At 39.8% G+C, this 22,626-nt stretch overlaps 1 protein-coding gene across 2 annotated transcripts in view; it reads right to left on the bottom strand.

Moving 5' to 3' along the window:
- The window catches only part of NECTIN3 (nectin cell adhesion molecule 3), a 132,735-nt gene that overhangs the window by 41,744 nt on the left and 68,365 nt on the right, over window positions 1-22,626 (bottom strand). The window contains exons 5-6 of one of the 2 annotated variants that reach the window (XM_075908472.1): window positions 18,514-18,665; window positions 1,255-4,190 (exon numbers count right to left, since the gene is read on the bottom strand). In XM_075908472.1, the coding sequence (XP_075764587.1) occupies window positions 3,598-4,190; window positions 18,514-18,665 (745 nt within the window). In that variant the 3' untranslated portion in view covers window positions 1,255-3,597. Of the gene's footprint in view, window positions 1-1,254; window positions 4,191-18,513; window positions 18,666-22,626 lie in introns of those variants that run through there. The other variant, XM_075908478.1, reaches the window with a different exon arrangement.

Genomic DNA, 22,626 nt, shown 5'->3' with positions numbered 1-22,626 from the left:
AGGTATTCTTGATCAAGAGAGGATAAAAGCATAACCATGAATGATTTTTTGTTTGATTGCTGGTGAGCTTTTTTTGTGTTTCGTTTTTTTATGTCTGGCAAAAATTAAAAAAAAAAATCTGTAGATGAACCCTACCAAACTGACTGCAATTGAACCCATTCCAGAGAGTATCTAAGAGATGTACAGTACAGTGTGTCAACTTCACAAGCAATGAGTCTTCCAGTTTGTTTGTTTTTTTGATTGAAAGCTATTGGACGGGAAAACTTCCAAAGCCACACCTTATGTCCCAAACATATTATGCTGTACATGCCTACGACTGAGAAACGATCTTCTCCTGGTATTGGCCTTTCACGAAGGAATTTTCTTTTTCCTCAATACTTTAAAGTTGTCTAGCAAAGGTCATAACTACTGGGCCTGAAATGCTGCAGGTGGAATGGGGGCTGGAAGGGAGAGATGTTGCATTTTAGTCCCTTGGAGTAAAAGTAACTGTCAGAGATGTGTGAATATGAATTCACTGAGGGAGTATTTGCCTACATCAGAATTTACAGGCTGTGTTTCATCTTACAGAATGTGAGGGGATATTTTAGCATTATTGGTTCATGAACTGATCCTACTTTTCCTATTTGCAAGCTATGTGGAGTGGCTTGTCATGGAATCAAGGTGATCCTGGTAAAGAGTGCAAATTTTGCTTCATTGTTACTATTACCACACTCAACTTGCTGGTGAGGAATCTCAATCTCTCACAACAAAGTGGGAGACCATTCATCAGTTAGAGCAGCAGGCAAGGAATCACTGAATATACATAATTAGGAAGGCAATAATCACAGGGTCATCTGTGTTGACAAAGTTTGCACCTAGATCTTTGCTTCATTCTAGAGACAAAGTCCCAGGGGGAAAAAAAAACAAATAAAACAACCGATTTCCTAGAGGATAGCTGGTATCAGTGTGCGGAAGAGGACTATCTATGGCAGGAGCTGTCTGGTTAGTTTAGCAGATAAGGCAGTAAGACAAGTCTCAGAGGCAAATAGAGGGGGAACTTAAACTCCAAACTGAGAAATTTTATTGAGTCAACTTGTCAGAGTTAACTCATCCAATGAGAAGGTCATGTGTCCCAACACTTAACATTAAGTATTCTCTTAATTGTAATGAGCCCCCTTTCCAATTTTTTTAAACTTAATATGTATTTGGGATGCAAGTTTTGGCTCTCATTTCTTGTCTTTCAATTAGTTTTGCATAGTACTTGTATTCAAGAACTCAATTTAACAGCAGATGTTTATTTCACACAACAGCTATTCATACTTACAATCAATTCTCTATTTACAAACATACATCAATCAGGAAAAACTGCAACTCTGTTGGGGTCTTAACCCTGTTACCAACCTCTTCTGTTTAAAATTTTTGTTTGATAAGTGTGTTCATCACCATTTTAAATTAAGGTAATATAAAATACTCATTTCTTTATCTCAACTTGTGTTACAAAAGGCAAAACCTACTCAAGGCCCCAATGAACCATTTGACATGGCTGCTGAGTTTATAGTTAAGGTTCTCTTCAAGTCAAGTTCTCAGACACAACAAGTTACATACATAAAATCCGATCCAGTTTCTTCAGTAGGATTTAGAGAAGACTTATATAAAATAATTTGTTTGCATGAATTTACACCTGACCCCAGGCCCCCTTACTATAGCTCTAATTTGAGACTTTGGTCAATTAGCTTAGTATACATTACATACCTCTCAATTATAAGCATAACTAGCCTTAAGCAACTGTTCTGACCTTCACATGAATCTTCTAGTTTTCCTTTCATTTTTTGAAGATACACAGTCATTTGGAGTCAGACTACTGACAAAAGTCTAGTACAGCTCCCACATTGTTGTATACCTCTTAATATTCTAATTTTGCAGAAAAAAATCCAAACAAGCAGCCATTAAGCATCATTAAGAAGCTTGGCTAAGAATTTTAATTTTTTAATTGTGTGGTAATCTCCATCCTCCTGTACCCCATTTTTGGACTTCAACAGTAAGGCAAGTTTTCCCCAGTAAGTTTTTTAATTCATGAATGAATGTTTCTGAATTCATGAATTGTAAAATTTTAAAATAGGTCACAAAACTGTTCATCCCCTCTAATTTTTAGAATTTAACAGCTATCAAACTAGATTATCTTAACTTCATTCAGATTCCATTTTATTAAGTTGCAAAGCTGAGGTAGTGAACCTACTATTGCAGAAGGAAAGGCAAGATTGTTTGAACTGTTGAAATAAGACTTCCAAGCATGCAACTGCATTTTTAGTAACCATCTGCTTCTCCTAGCTACAAGACTGCTTACTATTTTAGTCAACCATTCCACTTGTTTATTTGCAACAAAGCAAACTAATGTAATACAAACAAACTCAACTGAGTAATACATACAACTGCTATTTTGGGGATTCTACAGTGTGCTTTTACAAATTATTTTTCAACACCACTAAAAAGCAATATTTCCCTAGTTGCTTCTTTTTAAATAGCAACATTTTGTTATGTTTACTCCTTTTGAAAAGTATGAATGATATTCTCTTTGAAGCATGCTCAACTCTTTAAAGCAATGAAGTAATCATAACCATTCTAAAAATGTTGCCCTTTACCTTTTATGTTCTACATGCCATATTATGTTGTACTTGGCTAGAATCTTAAATATACTTTAGCTATATTAACAACTCTTTTTCTCCCATACACTTACAATTTGTATCTCAAGCGTATTTCCCATTCCTAATAAAACTTTCCAGGCATCTTATTCTATCTAGTTTACATTTCTTTCTCTTTTAATTTAGCTAACCAGTTCTGATCTCATGTGAAGTACAGGACTATAACACTGTACACAGACTGTAACAGTACTTTTGGGAAATAATCTTAGTGTAAAAGTGGTTCTCAAAAAGTGGTTCTCAAAATCAGCTACAAGACAAACTTCCATGTATTTGTTCGGTTATTCCTCTAAAATTTGTTTGCTGAGAATTCTAACTTTCAATCTTTCCTTTAAAAAAAACCACTAACTATACACATCTTATTGGAGAAAGGCTCATTTAAAAAAAAAAGTATTCATTTTTGCCTAGAAAAGAAAAATAAATCTTTGAAAACAAAGCTTTAAGTAAATCCCTGTTTTTGCAGAGTAAAAATTACTTTGAAGAATTGAGTTTACCTCAGATAAATTTCAGCTTTGAAATTATTTCACTTGTTTTGGTCTTAAAATTTGTATACAAAAATGTACGCTTAACAAAGAAACTTCATCGTAGTCTCTGGTAAACTTTTTTTTTAAAAATCACAAAGCCAAGACAGTTGTTTTTAACTGCAACATTTTTTCATGGTAACTTTAATTTAGCACTTGGTTCTTACATGTGCCATGGATAAAGCATTATGCATTAAAATTCCAATATTGTCAAATACAGTAGTACAGCATTGAAAACATCATAAAGCAGCTCAGATACATTTAACCCAGATTTTACAATATCAAAAGCTTGAAAATCAACTTCAAAAAGCTTGTTGCTCCTCAAGTAAAAATATAAACAACCTGAAAGTGATCAACTAATGAATGGAACTGTATATACCAAGTTAAGGTATCAGTGATTGCTACACATACCACTCCCTCCGGGATATTACTGAGCCATCTATATGTGACACAAAGTCTTCTTCATTGTCATCATAACATTCACCACTCATGTACTTCATTCCCAGTGTTCCACCTTCATAATAATCCATTGGTCTTTCATACCGTTCTTGGTATCTGTTAATATTGTCTGCATTGTTCCATTGTGGTTTGTCTGGGTCTTCTAAATAATCTTTTGATATTAAACTGTTCACTGGATGTTTTATTTCTTTTTTTATACTGTCAGGGTAAGAATCCACATCATCTGATTGGAGAACATCTATTTGAGACTCTTTTTGCATATCTGATGGTGGAATGTAGTTCTTAGCAAAGTAGTCACCACGGAACGTCCGTCTTCTCCTATAGCAGATAATTCCAACCAAAACACTTACAAGTATCAGAAAGAGAGCCCCACCCACTGCACTACCGATGATGGTACCCCAGTTTTCTTCCTGCATTGCTGGCAAAGTTGATGTTGGAAAATGCATTAGTTTTGGTTCTGTTGCTAAACCTGTGATGCCATCAGTTGAAGGATGCCATGGAACCGTAGGTGGTCGTGTAGTAGTAGTAGGAGGATCTAACGGAAAGAGAAATGGGGTAGACAAGACACAGAAAAGGCAAAGAATGTCAATGCAAGCTAAATCAGTAGAGGGTTTATAAGAAAGCCAAGTTGATGAATATGTAAATATGTTTTCTACTAACAGACAATAGTTTTTCATTCTTAATAATCTAAGAAGTTTGAGCAATTAAAGTTTTTTTTAAAAAATACATAATAGTTTTTCAATAATTCTGAACTGGTTTCTATTTATGTTAGGCTTTGGGATAACCGGTATAGGTAAATGCTTTTATAGCACAAAAGCAATCACTGTCAAAATTTTAAAATAACCATTAATTCTCATGAAAGAATGGAGAAGTTTTTTCAGTTCATGTAGATTTTCACTATCTACAACCAGTTTTCTCTCACCCATGGAAGATATCTAGAGCAAAGAAATTCTGGTTGAAAAATTAATACTGGCGAAAGGACAAATAGCATCCTTGATTTTAACTTAACTTATATTTTAACTTATATTAAACATTAAATTTTGAAGTTGTTCAACATGCCAAAAACTCTTCAAGAATGAAAAACATTGTGTGCTAAGTTAACAGAAAGTTAAACTACTGATTTTAACTATTCTCCCTCAAATGTTGGCTACTTCAACAGAATCTCAAAAGCCTAAGTGGGGAACAATGAAGGAACTCAAATCATGTTATGCAGTTCTCTAGTTATGAATTTTCAAGACAATGATGTCAGTGTAATAATGCGACTTTAAATTTTAAACCACTACTTTAGAAAAACAATGGAACACATAGTAACTAAAAATCATTTTCTACAGAATGTCATAAATACTGAATTTTCAGAAAGCAATTTGATTTTCCTCTGTTTAAGTGGTTTTAAAAAAAGTTTAAGTTCCTTCTCCCCTTCCTAATGCAATATATAATGAGTTTTATCTTGCTCTCTGAAAGGTATGCACAGAAGCATAACATGTAATCTGCTGCTTGGGTCATATTAGACCTTTTTTTCCCTTCTGATTTTTTTAAGTCAACTGGCAATATATGCAGTTAAATATAGAAAGAGACACATCTGAGGTCATAAGACTGTCTAATATCTGCAAATGGTTTAAAATGAAGTGATTTCCTGATCTCAAATGGCAAAATTACAAACAATACACTAAGTATGTTTTCTTAAGTGCTGCATTAATTAGTAGCTTCTTACCAGCTGCACTCTTAACTTAAAAATTTTCAGTTGTAAGAACTCTTGTATCAATTGACTCTGACATTGGTTTATATTTTAGAGAGAATATTAAAAAAACTGCGTACACAATAGATACCCAAGTATCCATCTACCTTTAACTCATTTTTAACAGTTTGTTACTAATAAGGCAACCAAACTCCAATAGTGAAACTGATGGGAATGGTTAAAGTAGCATTTAAGCTAAATAGCCTGAAATGGTAGTAACCAAACAAAACAAAACTAGAAGAAAGATCCAAAAAAACTTCAGTGCCTCTTACAGAAGCAGTATTTTCAGGCTCATCCTGAGCAATGTTTTTCAGTTTTTAAAAAATAGGTTATTCTAATAATTGTGTAGAATCCGTTATAAAATTACTTTACTACACTGAAGAATCTCTTTTCAATGCACATGACTTACTGCAATGGATTCTTCTTCTGTTTTTCATGTATTGTGTAATGTAACAATTTACTTGTGTAGCCAAGTTCCGTTCAATGTATTTACTCCTAGTTTTGTAAAAAGCTTTGGAAAGCAACAAACCGTGGCCCACTAAGTTCCATGAGGATTTGTTAACACAACTATATCTACATAATACACACACACACACACACACACTAAGTGAATTTAAGGTAAGAAAGAAGAAAAGATACACTTAAGTAATGAAAAAAGTGAGTACAGATTATGATTTTAGTGGTCCCAAAGTCCAGCCTGAAGTTTAAAAAAAACAAAAACAAAAAGAACACCCCTTGCTTCTGCCTATAAAAGAAAAAGGATAGAGGTTTTAACAACCTCCATTTACCAGAATTATCCTCTCTCAGATTTAAGGGCAGAGACTGAAATCAATTTTTTTTTGCCAAAATCAAGGCTCACAATTGTTTGTTCTATTAATAAATAAAGGTATAATGCATAGCTACAGCTATTCAGATGGCGTCAGAACTAGGTAATGTGGGAAAATTCAAATATTTAAGAAATCCAAGTCAGTGCTATCATCCTTTATTTCTCATCACTAGTGAGAACCGTTTAATGAAGTTTCATCCTTTAACTTCTTCTGTTTGTGTTAAAAAGTAAGCAATGCTTGCTTCCTTGAAAGCATGTTCTAATTACTATGAAGTAAAACCTACGTCAATATAGATTTCTCTTAATGTATACAGTGTTAAGGGTTCTATAAAATCTTCATAGTTGAAAATGAACTTGAAAACGTAATATGGTAGAAAAGTTTGTTATACTCTACAACCAGAATAACTAAAAAGATTGCAAGTAGAAGCTATCTTAAAGTATCAATAAACTGAAGTAGGATTATTGCCCCAGTATCATATGTTCACATCTGTAGAAAATATAACCAACGACACTTACTTTGTGCCTACTTTCACCTAAGTCATTTATTTGGAGACCTGACAATTCATACTCCTAACAAGCAACAGCTCTTAAATGCTTCTCTAGTATTTTCCAGAACTAAACTAATGTCTTAAATGTTTTTTAATTTAACTTTTTCTAAAATAAAGTCAAGTACAGTGTCCCCCATCCTCTTCCCTCAACTACCAAATTTCAGTCAGAATTTCCACTATTGCTGTAGTAACAGTTCAAGACCCAAACTTCCAGAAATAAGTGTGTGAGTGAGTGTGCGTGCGCGCGTGTATATTATATTTTAGCAAGCTTCAGACATCTCAAAGCAAACCCACTGAAATAGTGTTTCACATTGGACACCTGAAAATAGAGGCACACAAAATAATTCATCGTTTTGACAAATTTGGTTTAAGACAGTGACTCTCACTCTTTCCAGACTACCGTAGGCCTTTCAGGGGGTTGATTTGTCTTGCATACCCCAAATTTCATCACAACTGAAAATTACTCGTATCTTTGTTTTTAAGTGCCATAGCACCCTATTACAGAGAACACAATGAATTCCTCACTTTTACCATTAATTACAAAAGAGACAGTTTGAATACAAATATTATACTTACATTTCAGTGTATACTATAAGATTTACCCAGAGTTACTCACGTGCTTCACTCAGTTTTTATTTTTGGAAAATGCAATTAAAATGTACATGCTTCAATTGAATTGTTGCTTTGGGTTGGGGCTGGAGATGAAGGGTTCAGTATGCAGGCTTCCCTGGGAGAAAACTGACTAACAGCAACTTGGAACAAGGAGAGAAGCACCTTCCCATGGCTGCTACATCATCAGCTGTCACAGCTGGGTGATGGGTGCATGTTGCCTAGCTGGGGCAGGTCCAGGTTTGTCTTACCCCTTGTGCTTCCCAGCCAGAGTGAGGAATGGCACAAACTGTACACTTTCCCCTTGCTTCCTGATGAAGGGGAACAGACTGAAATGTCTCTATCAATCAGGGGAAGGGGAGGAACATTCAGCACCTCCTCCAAAAAAGGTGCCTGGGAAGGTGAACGAGGGGGACAAATGCCTTTAGCCAGCCCCTTTCACTTGCCTGGTGACTGTCTCTTTTCTGTATGATTTCATGAGAAGCTATCCCATTCCAGGAACATCCCATTGTCCTAAGAACATAAGAACAGCCATATTGGGTCAGATCAAAGTTCCATCTAGCCCAGTATTTTGTCTGCTGACTGTGGCCAATACCAGATGCCCCAGAGGGAGGCAACAGAACAAGTAATCCTGTCATAACCAAACCTTTACTCTTATCATAGCTTACAGTAAAGTAAACTATATAGCACATTTGGTGATCCTACCTCTTAATGTTTAAGAGTTCTTAAACAAAGAGACTCTTTAAAATATATGGTAGCTAGAGCAGCATAAACAACTCACCGTATGTATGAAATTTTAGTCCATACTGACTTCATTATGCTTTTTACGTAACCTATTATAGTATTAGGGTAATGTCTAGTTTAGTTGATTTCCCCTCGCAAGGCCTCCATGTACCCTGGGGTATATAGGTACCCCTAACTGAGAAAACCCTTGGCCTAAGAACTCATATTTGTTTCAGCACAAGCTAATTAATTAAATATGGTTAGGTTTGTATAAAAATTAATGATATGCTTCAATCCACTTACTTGTGCTTTCCTTTGTTTAGTCTAAAACCCCAAGCACCTTCAACTGGCTGCTTTTTATTATCTTTTCTGTTCAATATGTATTTTGTCTTTCAAGAGTGAGAAATTTCTGACCTGGTAATTTTCTGTTAGCAGCTTCTGACCTCGTCGAACAAACAGGTAATGGCTCTCACCTTTGGAATTCTGAAATGATCCCGAGTTGTTGCTTTAGACTTCGTGATTAAGCTGACCATTCAACTCAAGCCACTAACTAGAAGATTTCTTCTAGAGTTGTAGGAACACTCCAGCAACCAGTTAACAGCAATCAGATGGTAACCTTAAGGCAGTTAAGGTTAAGTCTCTCAGGAAAAAAATATCCACTTCTTACTACACTATCAGGGTGGGCTGAATAAGGAGACAAGCTGCTAACAGAATGAAAATCATGAAACACTCATTTCTGCATTCTGCTGCATAACTTTTCTCCTCATAGCAAAAAGAAGGGTAGTAAGTCATTTAAAGAAATGGGGTGGCAGGTGAGAAGCAAAACAATTTTAAATTACAGTAGAATAGGAAGAACCATAAGTCCCTCCTACTCATGATATTAAGCACTTACGTTATATTTTAAGGAATTATCTAGGAGCCAATCCAATAGTATTTTCCTATCAAAGGACGTGTCTAAAGTAGTCATCTACTTTATAGATGTTCCACATCTAAAGCTGACAGTCACTTCACAAAATGTCACCTGGGTCCTTTGTACAGAAAGTCTGGTTTCATTCCATGAATCATTTCCCAGACACCCGACATGCACATTTTTATCATTTTTTCCTAAAGCAACTCTTCAAATCAAAATACTAGGGTCTTCCAGCTTCACAGTACAGTAAAACTGCGGTGGTCCGGCATCCAGTGGTCCAGTACGTCTGATGGTCCGGCACCAACTGCAACCCGGAAGTGCTCCGGCAGCTGCTTCAAGTTGTTAGTCAATTACACTAACTGCGGCTGGATCTGCAGGCGACAGGCTTGCAATTTATCTTTGCTCTATCTATTGCCTCTGGGGGGCGGGAGGGGAAGGGGAGAGGGAAGGGAAAGGGACAGCGGCAGGGGCAGGGGCGCCAAACTCTCCGTCATGTTGCAGGGTGGTCGAGAGGGGGCAAGAGGCAGGCAGCTGCTTCAGGAATTTCTAGTCAATTACACTGCCCCGGGGCTGGATCCACATCCAACAGGCTCTCAGTCTGGGGGGGGGGGGGGGGGGGGCAGAGGAAGGTAGGGGTCGGCGGGGGAGGGGTCAGCGGTGTGCCAAACCCTCCCTCCTGCTGCAGGGAGGCAAAGCCTGCAAGCGGCAGAACCGGAGAGTGGGCAAGAGGCAGGCAGCTGCATTCGGGAAGTTCTAGTCAATTTCACTGCCCCAGGCTAGATCCACAGCTGACAGGCTCTCTATCTACCTTTCTTCTCTACTGCCTCGAGGAGGGGGGGGCAGAGGAAGGTAGAGGTCGGCGGGGGAGGGGGTGGCCGTGTGCCAAACCCTCCCTCCTGCTGCAGGGAGGCAAAGCCTGCAAGCGGCAGAACCAGAGAGGGAGGGAGAGGCAGGTAGCTGTTTCAAGAAGTTCGAATCAATTACACTGCCCGGCAACAGGCTCAATCTACCTTTCCTCTCTACTGCCTAAGGGGGAGGGGGCGGTGGGAACGGGTAGATCCACAAGGGAGGGGAGATGATCTCTTGTGAGTTTCAGCAGCAGCCTGTCACCTGCGGATCTACCCGTTCCCACCGTCCCCCTCCCCCTTAGGCAGTAGAGAGGAAAGGTAGATTGCGAGCCTGTTGCCGGGGCAGTGTAATTGATTAGAACTTCTTGAAACAGCTGCCTGCCTCTCCCTCCCTCTCTGGTTCTGCCGCTTGCAGGCTTTGCCTCCCTGCAGCAGGAGGGAGGGTTTGGCACACGGCCACCGCCTCCCCCGCCGACCTCTACCCCCCCTCCTCCAGGCAGTAGAGAAGAAAGGTAGATCGAGAGCCTGTCAGCTGTGGATCTAGCCTGGGGCAGTGAAATTGACTAGAACTTCCCGAATACGGCTGCCTGCCTCTTGCCCACTCTCCGGTTCTGCCCCTTGCAGGCTTTGCCTCCCTGCAAGAGGAGGGAGGGTTCAGCACCGCCCCCCCCCCCCCGCCAACCCCTACCCTCTCCTGGCCCCCCCTCCTGGCAGTAGAGAGGAAAGGTAGACTGAGAGCCTGTCGGCTGTGGATCCAGCCGGAGTAAGTGCAACTGACTAGAACTTCCTGAATGCAGCTGACTGCCTCTCGCCACCTCTCCCCTTCCTCCGCTCGCATGCTTTGCCTCCCTGCAACAGGAGGGAGGGTTCAGCACCCCCCCCCCCCCCACCCGCCTACCTACCCCCTCCCCTCTGCCCCAGGCAGTAGAGGGGAAAGGTAGATTGAGAGCCTGTTGATCCAGCAGCGGCAGTGTAATTGACTAGAACTTCTTGAAGCAGCTGCCTGACTCTCTCCTCCTCTCTGCTTCCGTGGCTCGCAGGCTTTGCCTTCTTCTGAAATGGCGGAGGGTTCGGCCCTTGCGGCGCTGTTCCCCTCCGACGAGACCCACCCCTGCCAGAGTACCTCCTGATAGTCCAGCATTTCTGATAATCCGGCACCACCTGGGTCCCAAAGGTGCCGGATTATCGGAAGTCTACTGTACAATTATGGTATGTATGCTTGAGATCTTTAGAGTTCTAAGAATGCCTATGCGGCTGCCTCTTAAGCACTACTTTTCAAGACTGGGACAAAATAGGAAAGCCATTTAGCAGAATCTGTTGGAAACATCTGCCTTTGACAGAAAAATTTCTGAAAGTAAGTAACTTACTTCTCCTGCAATAACGGTTACATTTTTGGAGGGTGAAGGGGAACAGGTCAGTATAGGTACCACTGTGAATGCACTTTTCTTTTTAGTAACAACATCCATGAGGGCTCAACGTGTACCTTGTGCTTCCCTTATACTCTTCTGCAAGGGCATAAGGAGTGGAATCAGCATGATCTTCCCTCAGGTCCCATATTATTCTAAGCCAACGATAACAGGCTTTAAGAAATGGGTGAAGAATGTATCATGGGACCCACATGGATATTAACATCCCAAAAGTAGTATGGTTACTCAACCAATAGTAACCTTAATTCTCCTAGCTATATTGCTCACTATTTCTGCTCCTGGTACACATGTCCCACATGAGAAGTTTTATTATTGATAGCACTGTTCTGTTGTGGCCGATGCAGAACCATAGGAGCCCTTGTGACCGTCTTCCCCATGCAATTTCTACTGCTCACAGCTCCTTTGTCAATAAGAACTCCTTAACTTCAGCAGACATGTCTTCAGTAACTTGGAATCTAACAGTTCCTTGGAGTTTCATAGAAAATTAGGAGTGGAAGGGACATCGAGAGATCGAGTCTAGTCCCCTGCCCCCATGGCAAGACCAAATACTGTCTAGATCATCCCTGATAGACATTTATCTAACCTACTCTTAAATATCTCCAGAGATGGAGATTCCACAACCTCCCTGGGCAATTTATTCCAGTGTTTGACTACCCTGACAGTTAGGAACTTTTTCCTAATGTCCAACCTAAACCTCCCTTGCTGCAGTTTAAACCCATTGCTTCTTGTTCTACCCTCAGAGGCCAAGATGAACAAGTTTTCTCCCTCCTCCTTATGACACCCTTTTAGGTATCTGAAAACTGCTATCATGTCCCCCCTCAATCTTCTCTTTTCTAAACTAAACAAACCCAATTCCTTCAGTCTTCCCTCACAGTTCGTGTTCTCTAGACCTTTAATCATTCTCGTTGCTCTTCTCTGGACTCTCTCCACATCTTTCTTGAAATGCGGTGCCCAGAACTGGACACAATACTCCAACTGAGGCCTAACCAGCACAGAGTAGAGCAGAAGAATGACTTCTCATGTCTTGCTCACAACACACCTTTTGATACTGTGTGTCAGTCAGCATGCATTTGTGTTGGTTGACTTGGAAGTCAAGGCAGGCTAAGAGGTTTAAAGTCTTTTGAGTGTTTGATAAACTGTGGAAAAGCACCCTATGTCAGCGAGTTTCAAAGTACAGACACCCTAGGTACCACTACACACTGGTGCTTGTGGGGGCCAAAGACAGATTGAATGGTAGAACCTTGTACTGATACTGAAACTCCCTGCAATCAGAGAAAAAGTGATGGGAGGATGAAAGTTTAGATATAAAAGTGTACTGCAGGTAGAACACCATAAACCAATCCTTAGGATCCAGTGAGAGGAGGGAGAAATATAGGATAGCCATTCAGACCATGGAATGACAAATTAAGTTATTTAAGCACCATACGCCTAGGATATTTGTCTACCCACCTTTTGTTTGGAAACCATTAGTAACTGGAGAAGATGCTTTCCCCTCTGAGTAACCTTCTCTACCACTACCAATTTTGAAAAGGAGGCTACTTCCTATTCTAGAACCATTTCATGAAGAATCCTCGAAGAAAGATGGGGATAAGGTGGTAGGGGTCAGAGTGAAATTCAAGTAGCTATGATATTCATTTGCTATCTTGAGGTCCTACTATTTCAATGTTACCCCAGTCCAAGTTTCTTTAAACTAACAGAAAAAACCACCAAACAGAAAAGGGCATGGATGAACAAGTAGTCCAGCCAGGATCTTAACTGTGCTATCAAAACAGTTTCCTGATCACTTGTACCACCTGCACGTCTGTCAAAATGATGGTAAATGAGCATCTCAGATTAAGTTACTGGGGCTTCCAAAATGGCTCTGTAGGGAATATAGGCCACAGTCAGGGACTATTTTCTGAAAGAGGACTGAGGCATTCAAGGCTTGTGTATAGAAGCTGGGACATACATATAGCCCCAGTCTCTCTCCAATCTTTTATAGTGCATTGCCTCATCTGATCATGCTTGACAGCTTATTTCCTTGAAATGACAGTTCCTCTATGGTCACTCAGTCTTCAGAAAGGATGTCTACCATCTGTAGCCAGCACCATCGTCTCATTGTCACTACAGATGGTCCTAGCTGGCAAGTCCATTGCATATAATGCTGCCTAGAGCACCACTGTAGCAGTGAGCTGCCCTTCAGTAGTGGAGGATTTCTGCTGCTCCTGATATTCATTGGAGTCTTAGTCTGTTAATCCCATAATGGACTTACACTTTTCCAGGAGTACACAGTAGCTAACAAGTTGACATTAGAGACGCTGAGGAATATACTTTTTCTGATAAATTAGTTTCTTAGAATCCTATTCTTGGATCGTCGGCCAAGTTTATTCTGTATTTCCTGGGCAACTTGGACCTCAAGCCCAGGCACTGGAAACATCACTCTCATCCTGTTGCCTACACCTGCTATTTCCTATCTGCATGTTCAAAGTTTTCCATTTACTGCCTTGTACTTCTGTATTTTTGCAAACCACAGCCACTCAGATTTGCATGACACCTCTGTGAGCAGGCTGAGACACTTAAAGCCCCTGAGAAAACCTTGCTGTGGCAGAGCTGTGGCTTCAGGCAGGAGTTAAGTCCCCCCCTCCCCGCCATAGCCTACTAGTATGAGTGGCTAATTCCAAGCTTCATGGCCTACTAGTAAGAGTGTTGGTGTCTTTCAGCAGCCCTCTTATGTTTCAGAAAAGCTGCACCTCTGAATTTTTTCCAGACTTGAAGAGCTATTCCTGTAAGTGTAGTGGGAACAGAGGCAACTTGCTAGAAAGGTGCTATGCCGGAGGTACAGACGGCCCCCGACTTGTGACACGATTGGTTCCTGGGGAAGCATCACAAGACGGGGGCATCATAACTTGAACCCCCATTTATGATAGGCGCTCTGTGCCACCGTAAATGTGGACCAAGGACGTAAGTCGGGGATTTGCAGCCCTTTCTGCACTTATAAAAATATTTTTAAGTATGGGGGTCGGAACTCGGACGGTCGTATGTCAGGGGTTTCCTGTACTAGAAAGCTACACTCTTGGTGCTCTAGTCATCTCTGATCTGAGGAGAGGCAGAACACTCCAAGAGATTGACAAAGTCAAGATAAATACGAGTAAAAATGTCAACCAAGTGGATGGGAGAAAATGAGTTCCATAACTCCTGGGAGCCTGGGTTCTAAGTTCTGGAGTCTTCAGCAACAGCGGACTGCTTCTGAATTCCAGCTGAAAGACATTACTCATTTCTTGTGAAGGAGGAGTTGTGCTGTAATAAACATTGTTTCTGCTATGACCTCTATTTTTTTTTTTTGGGTGGTTGTATACAAAAGGCAAAAACCCCCACACCAAACACACAAAAATATTTTGGCATTTTAATGTCAGATATATGATCAGGCAAGAATCCTCATCAAGTTTAAGCTCAGTTCCAAATACTTTTTATCTTTCAATTTAGGAAAGTGACGAGAAACATATTAACTGTGTGTTCAGTCTGGTTTTTACTTTTCTTGTTTATGAAGTTTATTTTTAAATGAAATTCTTAGCCTACGGAAGTTGACAAGTAAGACTTCATAATATAAATTAAGGGAGATACAATTGTCAATAATATTAGAATGCATATTTGCAATCATATACATTAACACCCAACTTCTTTTGTACTCACTGTATAGCGCAATAGCCGTACAAATTTCAGTTTATATATGGCTACTTCCCCCGCCCCTTCACTAGTGAGTAAGGTGTGCTTTTCCTTAGTCACTACCATTATCAATGTTTAAGTAAAGATTAATGACTGGCTAGCAAGTTTTTCTGACCGTTCTTCCAGACTGGTATGTTAAGGTTTCAAGGGTTGTTTTTTTTTTAAATCATCAGTTGGAAAATTTGAACAGATGTGTTAAGATGACTGAAATAGTTTTAGATATAAATACCTTTTGACTTTTACTGGAAACAATTGCATTTGGAAATTTAAGAACTCTTATTCTCTTGGGAAACAAAAAAGGGGCAGAGGGGAAGGAGCAACAATTTTATAATTTTGTGGTTATTTCACTTTAGAGATGTTAATGTTGCTGCAGTCTTTGTATACAGATGCAATCTATCCAGTAAAAGCCACTACTAAGAGTTTTTCAAGCTCAACTATATTTAAATATTCAAATTGTATTATAATTTCTAACAGCAAATACAATCTCTTTAGAATTTACAGATACAGGCAGTCCCCGGGTTACATGGATCTGACTTACATCGGATCCCTACTTACAAACGGGGTGAGGCAACCCCGCACTAGCTGCTTCCCCCCAGCAGACCAGGGAGACGCGAAGCTAGCGCCCCCCCCCCAGCAGACCAAGGAGACGCGGAGCGGCTTTTCTCAGCAGACACCTCAGCTGAGAATAAAGAACTGAGGGAAGTGAGGTGTGGGAGAATAAAACTGAGCTCTGGAGAAATGTTTGGCTAGAGTTTCCCCTACAATATGTACCAGTTCCGACTTACAAACAAATTCAACTTAAGAACAAACCTACAGTCCCTATCTTGTACATAACCCGGGGACTGCCTGTATTATGAAACAGTAGGTATCTATGTTTTCCCCCCCCTTTATAACAGCACAGTTTAAATGGACACTTCTGGTTGTTTCTTGCTTACATCAAACCAGAAAATCTACTGCAAGATTTACTCTTGAGCCTTCTGTGTTATGTTTACAAGAGCCAGTAAATTCAGAGACCAAAAGGATATTTTGTGTCTTGTTTTAAGAATGGTAAATCAAGCCATGCTTTCAGGTTGGGATTAATTTGTTTTTATGTTGCACTTCTGAATCCATTTATTCTATCTGAATTTAGCTACTCTTCCAATATGTATGCCAAGAGACGGTTAATGGTCTATTATAAAGTTTTGGTTTTAAACTTTTACTATACAACTGACAACTAGATTAAAAAGGTAGTTCACATATGGCTTCTTTCCTATGATATCCATTGTTATCTGGTGATATCTGAGCTCAAAAAGGCAACACTGGTTAAGTTTAAAACAGCTTATCTAGCCAAGAGATACTGCTGAAATGGTTTTATTTCAAGCGTCATTGCACATATCTTGTCATGAGAGTTTTGTGCAATTCTATGTAGGAATCAAATTGACTCACATTTAAATGGAGATTATTGAGCTGTTGAAGATATTGCAACAAGCTTATTTTAATATTGTTTTAAAATGTGAACTTTATTACTTTTCTGCAATGCTGCCAATGGGGGGGGGGGGGGGGGGGAGGAGGAGAAACCAGTATCCGAACTACTTCTGTTTGTGTTATTGATCATGCACAAAGATTCACCTTAGTACAAAACCATTTCAGTTTTTCAATTCAGAAGTTTTCATCTTCAGAAACTTAGTGCTACAAATACATTTTAAAAATGTTCTTTATGTCATTAAGGTAGGTTAACAGAAAAGCTTAAAGTATGTTACTGTGAAAATTGTGAACAGAAAGCACCTAACTAAAACATTAATGCTTTTAATTACGTTAAAAATCTCATATATACCTTCAATAGCTAATTTCAGCTGGTTTCTTCGGCAGTAGATGTTAACAAGCAACTGAAGAGTTTTAAAAGTTACAGTTCCCGTTCATGTGTGTTAGGTTTTCTGGTCAACTACTGCAGGACTAAAATAGTTCTGAACTACCATTTTAATAAATTCTGCTGTTGAAATGGTTTATCTCATTTTAAAAACATAATCTTCAAAAACCTAAATAGGCCTTGTACAGTTTTTCCAGAGCTTCTTAGTCCATATTTCTAATTAAACATTAAGTATTAGCTGTGTTGAATAACAGTTCAAATAAATAGACAAAAAAGCTGTGTCCTAGAGCAATGTATAGGTCATATCTGTATGACGATATTGCTACTTAGGATAAATGTATTATGTTTATTGTGAATGTATTCTTACCTTCTTTCCATGTTATTTATATGGATTTTTTCCATTTCAATATTTTAAATAGCATTTATTAAAATGTATGAAGTATTAAAATTCCATCTCTGACAGCATTGTTTCAGTTCTCCCCAAGACAGACTAGACTTGTGTATATTGAGTCCAATATTGCTCACCTTTCCTCTCCCCACTGGATTATAGTAAACCTGCTCTGAGATTACCACCAGAAACCTGTGGTTATGAAGTAGTTAAACCTGCTCAAGTATTAATTAGCATTTAGAAGCTGTGACTTCAGATGTTTTATATGTACATTGTTTTGTGCAATCTTAGTCAAATTCACTATGCATTCACAGCCTCAAAAAAAAGGGAACAATTTTTCTGCCCCAATAGCCCAAGAGACACTTCATTACTATCAGAGGCCCACAGGCTCAATCGGTAGCTTACTCTAGCTACAATGGCATCAGCATGGTAACCGCTGAAACGAGAGAGAATTCAGACCTTACCATGAAGGCTGGCCCTCAAAAATGTAGGAAGAATATAATGAATTTACGGTTATTGTTCTGAATACTGTTCCTACACATTAACTGAGACATTTGCATGTATTGAAGAAATATGTAAACTCCATTTGGCCTACACCCAACAATACGGCAATATGTTAGGTCTCAGCTCTACTGTGAATGCTGCTACATGTGATAGTCATTAAACCATGGTACCCTTCCACTTTGCTGCAATATTCAAAGGCAAATGTACTATGATTACATGGCACTTCCTTTGCTACTTAGATTCTTTACCACAGCAAGAACTATAACAGTAAGTGCTTTTCTGATTTAATTACTAACTGAAAGTCTACCAACAGTTGTGGCAATACCCCATCCACAAGAGACCACCACACAACCGGAACTCCCCAAACTCAGCAATTTTATTGTACTCTTTACCAGCGAAAATATCTTCTGTTTGTCAACTGATGTCAAATTAGGTAGCATGAAGTTGTCAATACTGCTGTCTTCAGCACAGAGGAAGGCAAACACTTGCTCTGATGGTACTGTTTACTTCATCTTTATTATGATCACATAGAGCTGGTATAAAATCTGACACTGTGGTCTTTTAAGTACTATGATTGACACTAGCTCTTTGAAATGGCATCAGTACTATTAAGGTAATGTTTACTTCCATTTGTCCTTCCAAGTTTTATGTTAAATTTAATCAAAGACTGGGTTTTAAATAACCCATTCTATACCATGGCTAAAAAAAGCAACATTCAATTAGACACCTAGTACAATTTCTGATACAGTATTTTAACAAAGCATTCTTGAGAGGTAGGGCGAAACAACTCACCCAATATGTAGATCGTCTTTTGATCACTTTTTTGTCCAAGGGAATTGGTCACCTTACACATGTAAGTCCCAGTATAATTGTAAGTCAGTGGACTGTTGAAATGCAGAGTATTGTTTAAAGACATTAAACCTTCAGGCCATTGCCCATCCAACCTAAATTAAGACAATATTTTGAGGCAGTTTAAGCACTCAGAATTTACATATTAAGATTTAAATGCAAACTATATTACCTGAAAAAAGTTAAATTATCTTATATTTACAATAACTTACTTTGCTGAATGCAGCTGTTATGTTATATGATTAAAGCTCTTTCAGATAAGCAGCAATATCAATGTAAGTCAATTTGTTGGGTTCTTCTACAAGAATGTTGGCATATTGAGTCTTGTGCTCTTCAGCAGGTTTATAGGCTACAAGTAAATCTTCACCCTTCTGAAGTAAGGATTAATGGACATGTTTTCTAAAAGCCCCAAAACTATTAGAAGAATGAGCAATCTTAAAACAGACCAACGTAATCACTAGTTTAGCTCCAAATCATGTCATTGGGATTAAGTTAAAGAATAATGTGGCCTGAAACTACAGCACAGTTCTGTCAAATTTGTAATAAGATTTTAAATCTAATATCGCAGTTTTACTGGTAATAGCACTATTTAACTAATTTAATCCTTCAATTCACTGTTACTGGATGTCTGAGAGGGACAGTCAGGACAACATATTCGGGCTTTAAAAGACTTGTATTTGCCTCTCAATTTATCTGAAAAGTTTAAACTACGGAGCAATTTTTTTTTTTTTTTTTTTTTTTAAAAGATGACTGTAAAAACAAAGATACAATTCCCAAAGGATCACCTAAAGTGCCTTATTTTGTTAGTACATGCCAGGTTGATGCAAGTGGAAATGCCTGTCTTGTGTTATCTGAAGAAGTGGGTTGTATCCATGAAAGCTCATGATACCATCTGAGTATTTTGTTCATCTTCAAGGTGCTGCTAGACTATTTGTTTATTAAGTTTATAAAGGAAGAGACAGAGAATATTACTAAGGGCCTGTATATTTCTAGCATTTAATTCTGTGCCTAACACTTACATTCATTTGTATCTATAAGATTTCACATATATATATTGCCTTTGTTAGCTGTTTTTTGTTAATATGCTGAATGACTCATTTAGGGAAACCTTTACAATGACCCTTTATTGTTAAGAAAGCAGATGTTTCAGGGCATAGAGAGACTCCAACTACTAATCAATAGGAGAGATTTCCTCTCTCATATAGTCAATGGAGTTAAAACACCTACATCCTACCTACCCACGCCCAGTGGGTGGTTGACAGCGATATATGCACCTGCTGTCTTGATAACAGATTTCAGTTGGCAGTGTCTTTGAATACGCATCTGAACCCTGAACACTCTTGTGCCTTGATTTAAAAATATGCAGGAAGGGGCAGACCCAATGCCAGGGCAACTTTTCCTCAACTACTCGTGTTTCAAATAAGGCTCTGAGGCAGAAGGGAAGGAGGGTGAATGCTAGCACGCCTTAAGGGGCATACCTCTGGAAGTTGTATAAGGTGAACAGAGAGATTACCTGAATAGTGTCCCTATGGGTGCTCCATGTCAGCAGGCTCCCATCATGAAACAGGGTGATGAAGAAGTGGATTCAGTATGCATCGCAAGACAACATCAAAGGCCATGTCAGTCCTGGAGGCAGGCATGAAAGAGTGTAATGCTGGTAAAAACATGGGTGACAAAGACCAGGTGGCTACCCTGCAAATGTCTCAAATGTGTGTATTTTTGAAAGGCGCTGAATTGAATCCTGACAGAATGGGACCAGTAACTCACAAAGGGATGACGTGATTTAAAAAAAAAAAAAAAAAAAAAAAAAAAGACTTTACAACATGAGAAATGTAACCTGCAACCCAATTTGACAGACTCTGGGTGCAGATCTGGGTCCCCTTTCACTCTTGCCGAGATGAAAAGCCTATGAGAAATTAAAATAAGAGCCCACTGCTGTCAAGCCAAGTTCTCTTAACATCCCGTGTCTAGTAGCTCACTTATTCTATAGAAGAATGAGGCTTGGGATAAAATACTGGCAGGAATATCCTGCTCGATAAGGAATTCAAAAGAGACCGAGGAAGAAAACCAAGATGATTTTTTTTTGGTATATCCACATGCTTATCTCAGTAGAACACTATCTGGTGGGTCAACTATCAAGTATGCAAGCTCTTACTGTCCTTGCCAAAGCAATGGTTACAAAATCTTAATAGCAAAATGAAAGAAGGAACAAATCCCTGTAGGCTCAAAGTGGAAGTTTTTTCAAAGCAATGAGAACTAAAGTGAGGTCCCAAGCCACAGTTTGTTCCTAGATTGGGGGGGGGGGGTGGGAGGCGGGGGAGAGAAAGAGGGAAGTAGGATGAATAGGTTCTTGATCAATTTTCACTGCAGAACCTTTGTGTGGGATGGTGATCTTTGACTACCACAAAGCATAGAAATTGCTTGTTAGAGGGATGAACAGTGACATGGAAACAAGAATCCTGAAGGTTAAAGGAATAGTCTCTCTGATAAAGGGAATTCTTCCTCCTAGGATCATATTTTGAACCATCAGATGGACCAGACAGATGTTTTAAATCCTGAGTTTCAGAATTTGTCTTCCCCCACCAATCCACCCACCATTTTTGTTGGACAAGAAAGCAGCCAGGAACAGAATTACTTCCCTATGAAACAGAACCTTTTCTCAATAAATGTCCAATGGGATGGGTTGCTCTAAGAAGCCTTCATGAGAAGGATCCCTGCGATGAGGCACCTGGCCCACACTGACCCTGTAAGGGTAAAACCCGGCCTTGGGAGAGGGCTGAGTGCAAAGCTGACAGCTGTGGCAGATAGTACTGTAGTCAATTAGGGCCCAGCTGTGGACTGTATAAATAAAGACTACAGGAGGGAGCCTCTTGTTCTGGCTGGGGAGCAGGAGGGACCTGGCTGCTAAGGAAGCTGGGGGGGCTTCCTGGGACAGGGCAGTGCTGGGAAAAAGCAGGCAAGCAGGGCTGGGGAGTTCTGGCCTGGCTTCACTCCCAGGCTGCAGGGCCTGAAGCAAGGCCTGAGAGTACTAAGGTTGCAGGGGGGCAGCTCCGACAGGAAAAGGCAGCAGGCCCACACCACACTCCTTGCCAATGATGAGTGGCCATTTCAGACTGCCGTTGGCCCCTAGGTAAGGGGCTAAATGCAGACTAGCAGTGGGCCACTGAGACAAGGTGGGTATAAGGCAATTGGGATTCCCTGGGAGGGGAGGACCCCAGAGAGCAGAGATTGATAAACCACCCCCCAAAGGGGCAGCCAAGAATCCTTAGAGTGGGCACTGCTTGAGGGCAGTGTCCTGAATAGGATGCCATGGTCCAGGAGCAATGTGGGTCCAGAACTGACATGGAGAGACACAAGCTAATTCCCAGGGCTAATGGCAGGAAGCAGTGCAGTGGGGAGTCTACCCTGTGAAAGTCCCTAAAAAACAACAGCAGTGTTAAGGAGATGGCATGATGGAGAAACTTATGGAAGATGCTTTTAGGACAATCTGTCCCCACTTAGTTCCCAGGAACAAAGGAAAAAGTATTTTACCACCTTCAACCAATGAGTCAAGACAGGCATTTTAAAGAAGTCACTGGCTGGGAAGTTGCTGAAGAAGCAGCTGCCCCTTCATTAGGAAATTTGGGTTCAGTCCTTCTCATGGGCTAGTAGTGGACTCGTCAAAATTGAGCTGTATATAAACTACTGTATTTTCTTTATTTGCAGGTATACAGATATATAGAAAAGCTTAGTGGCACTCAGGAAATCTTGATAATTGAGGGGCCCATCCAGGTTGTCATTTAACTTGGGAGACCTTCAAAATGAAGGTCCTCTAATATTTTGTAGGGGAAGTCTGAACCAGAGCCAGGAAGCTTGGCCTAGAGAGATGCCTTACCAATTCAACTGTCTGGCCCTCTGTAATGAGAGAAATATTGAGTGAAATGAAATTCTAGAATAGAATTAAGTCACATTTAACCAACAGGGCTTGATAAATAGCTGCTAAACTGTTAGAAGGCCAAGCATCAGATCTAACGACCCAGCAGATCCAGTCATTTTAGCTCCTTGCCGGATTGTGCT

The sequence above is a fragment of the Pelodiscus sinensis genome, chromosome 1 (assembly GCF_049634645.1).
Source record: "Pelodiscus sinensis isolate JC-2024 chromosome 1, ASM4963464v1, whole genome shotgun sequence".
NCBI lineage: Eukaryota > Metazoa > Chordata > Testudines > Trionychidae > Pelodiscus > Pelodiscus sinensis.
This window is presented reverse-complemented; position numbering and strand designations above follow the sequence as displayed.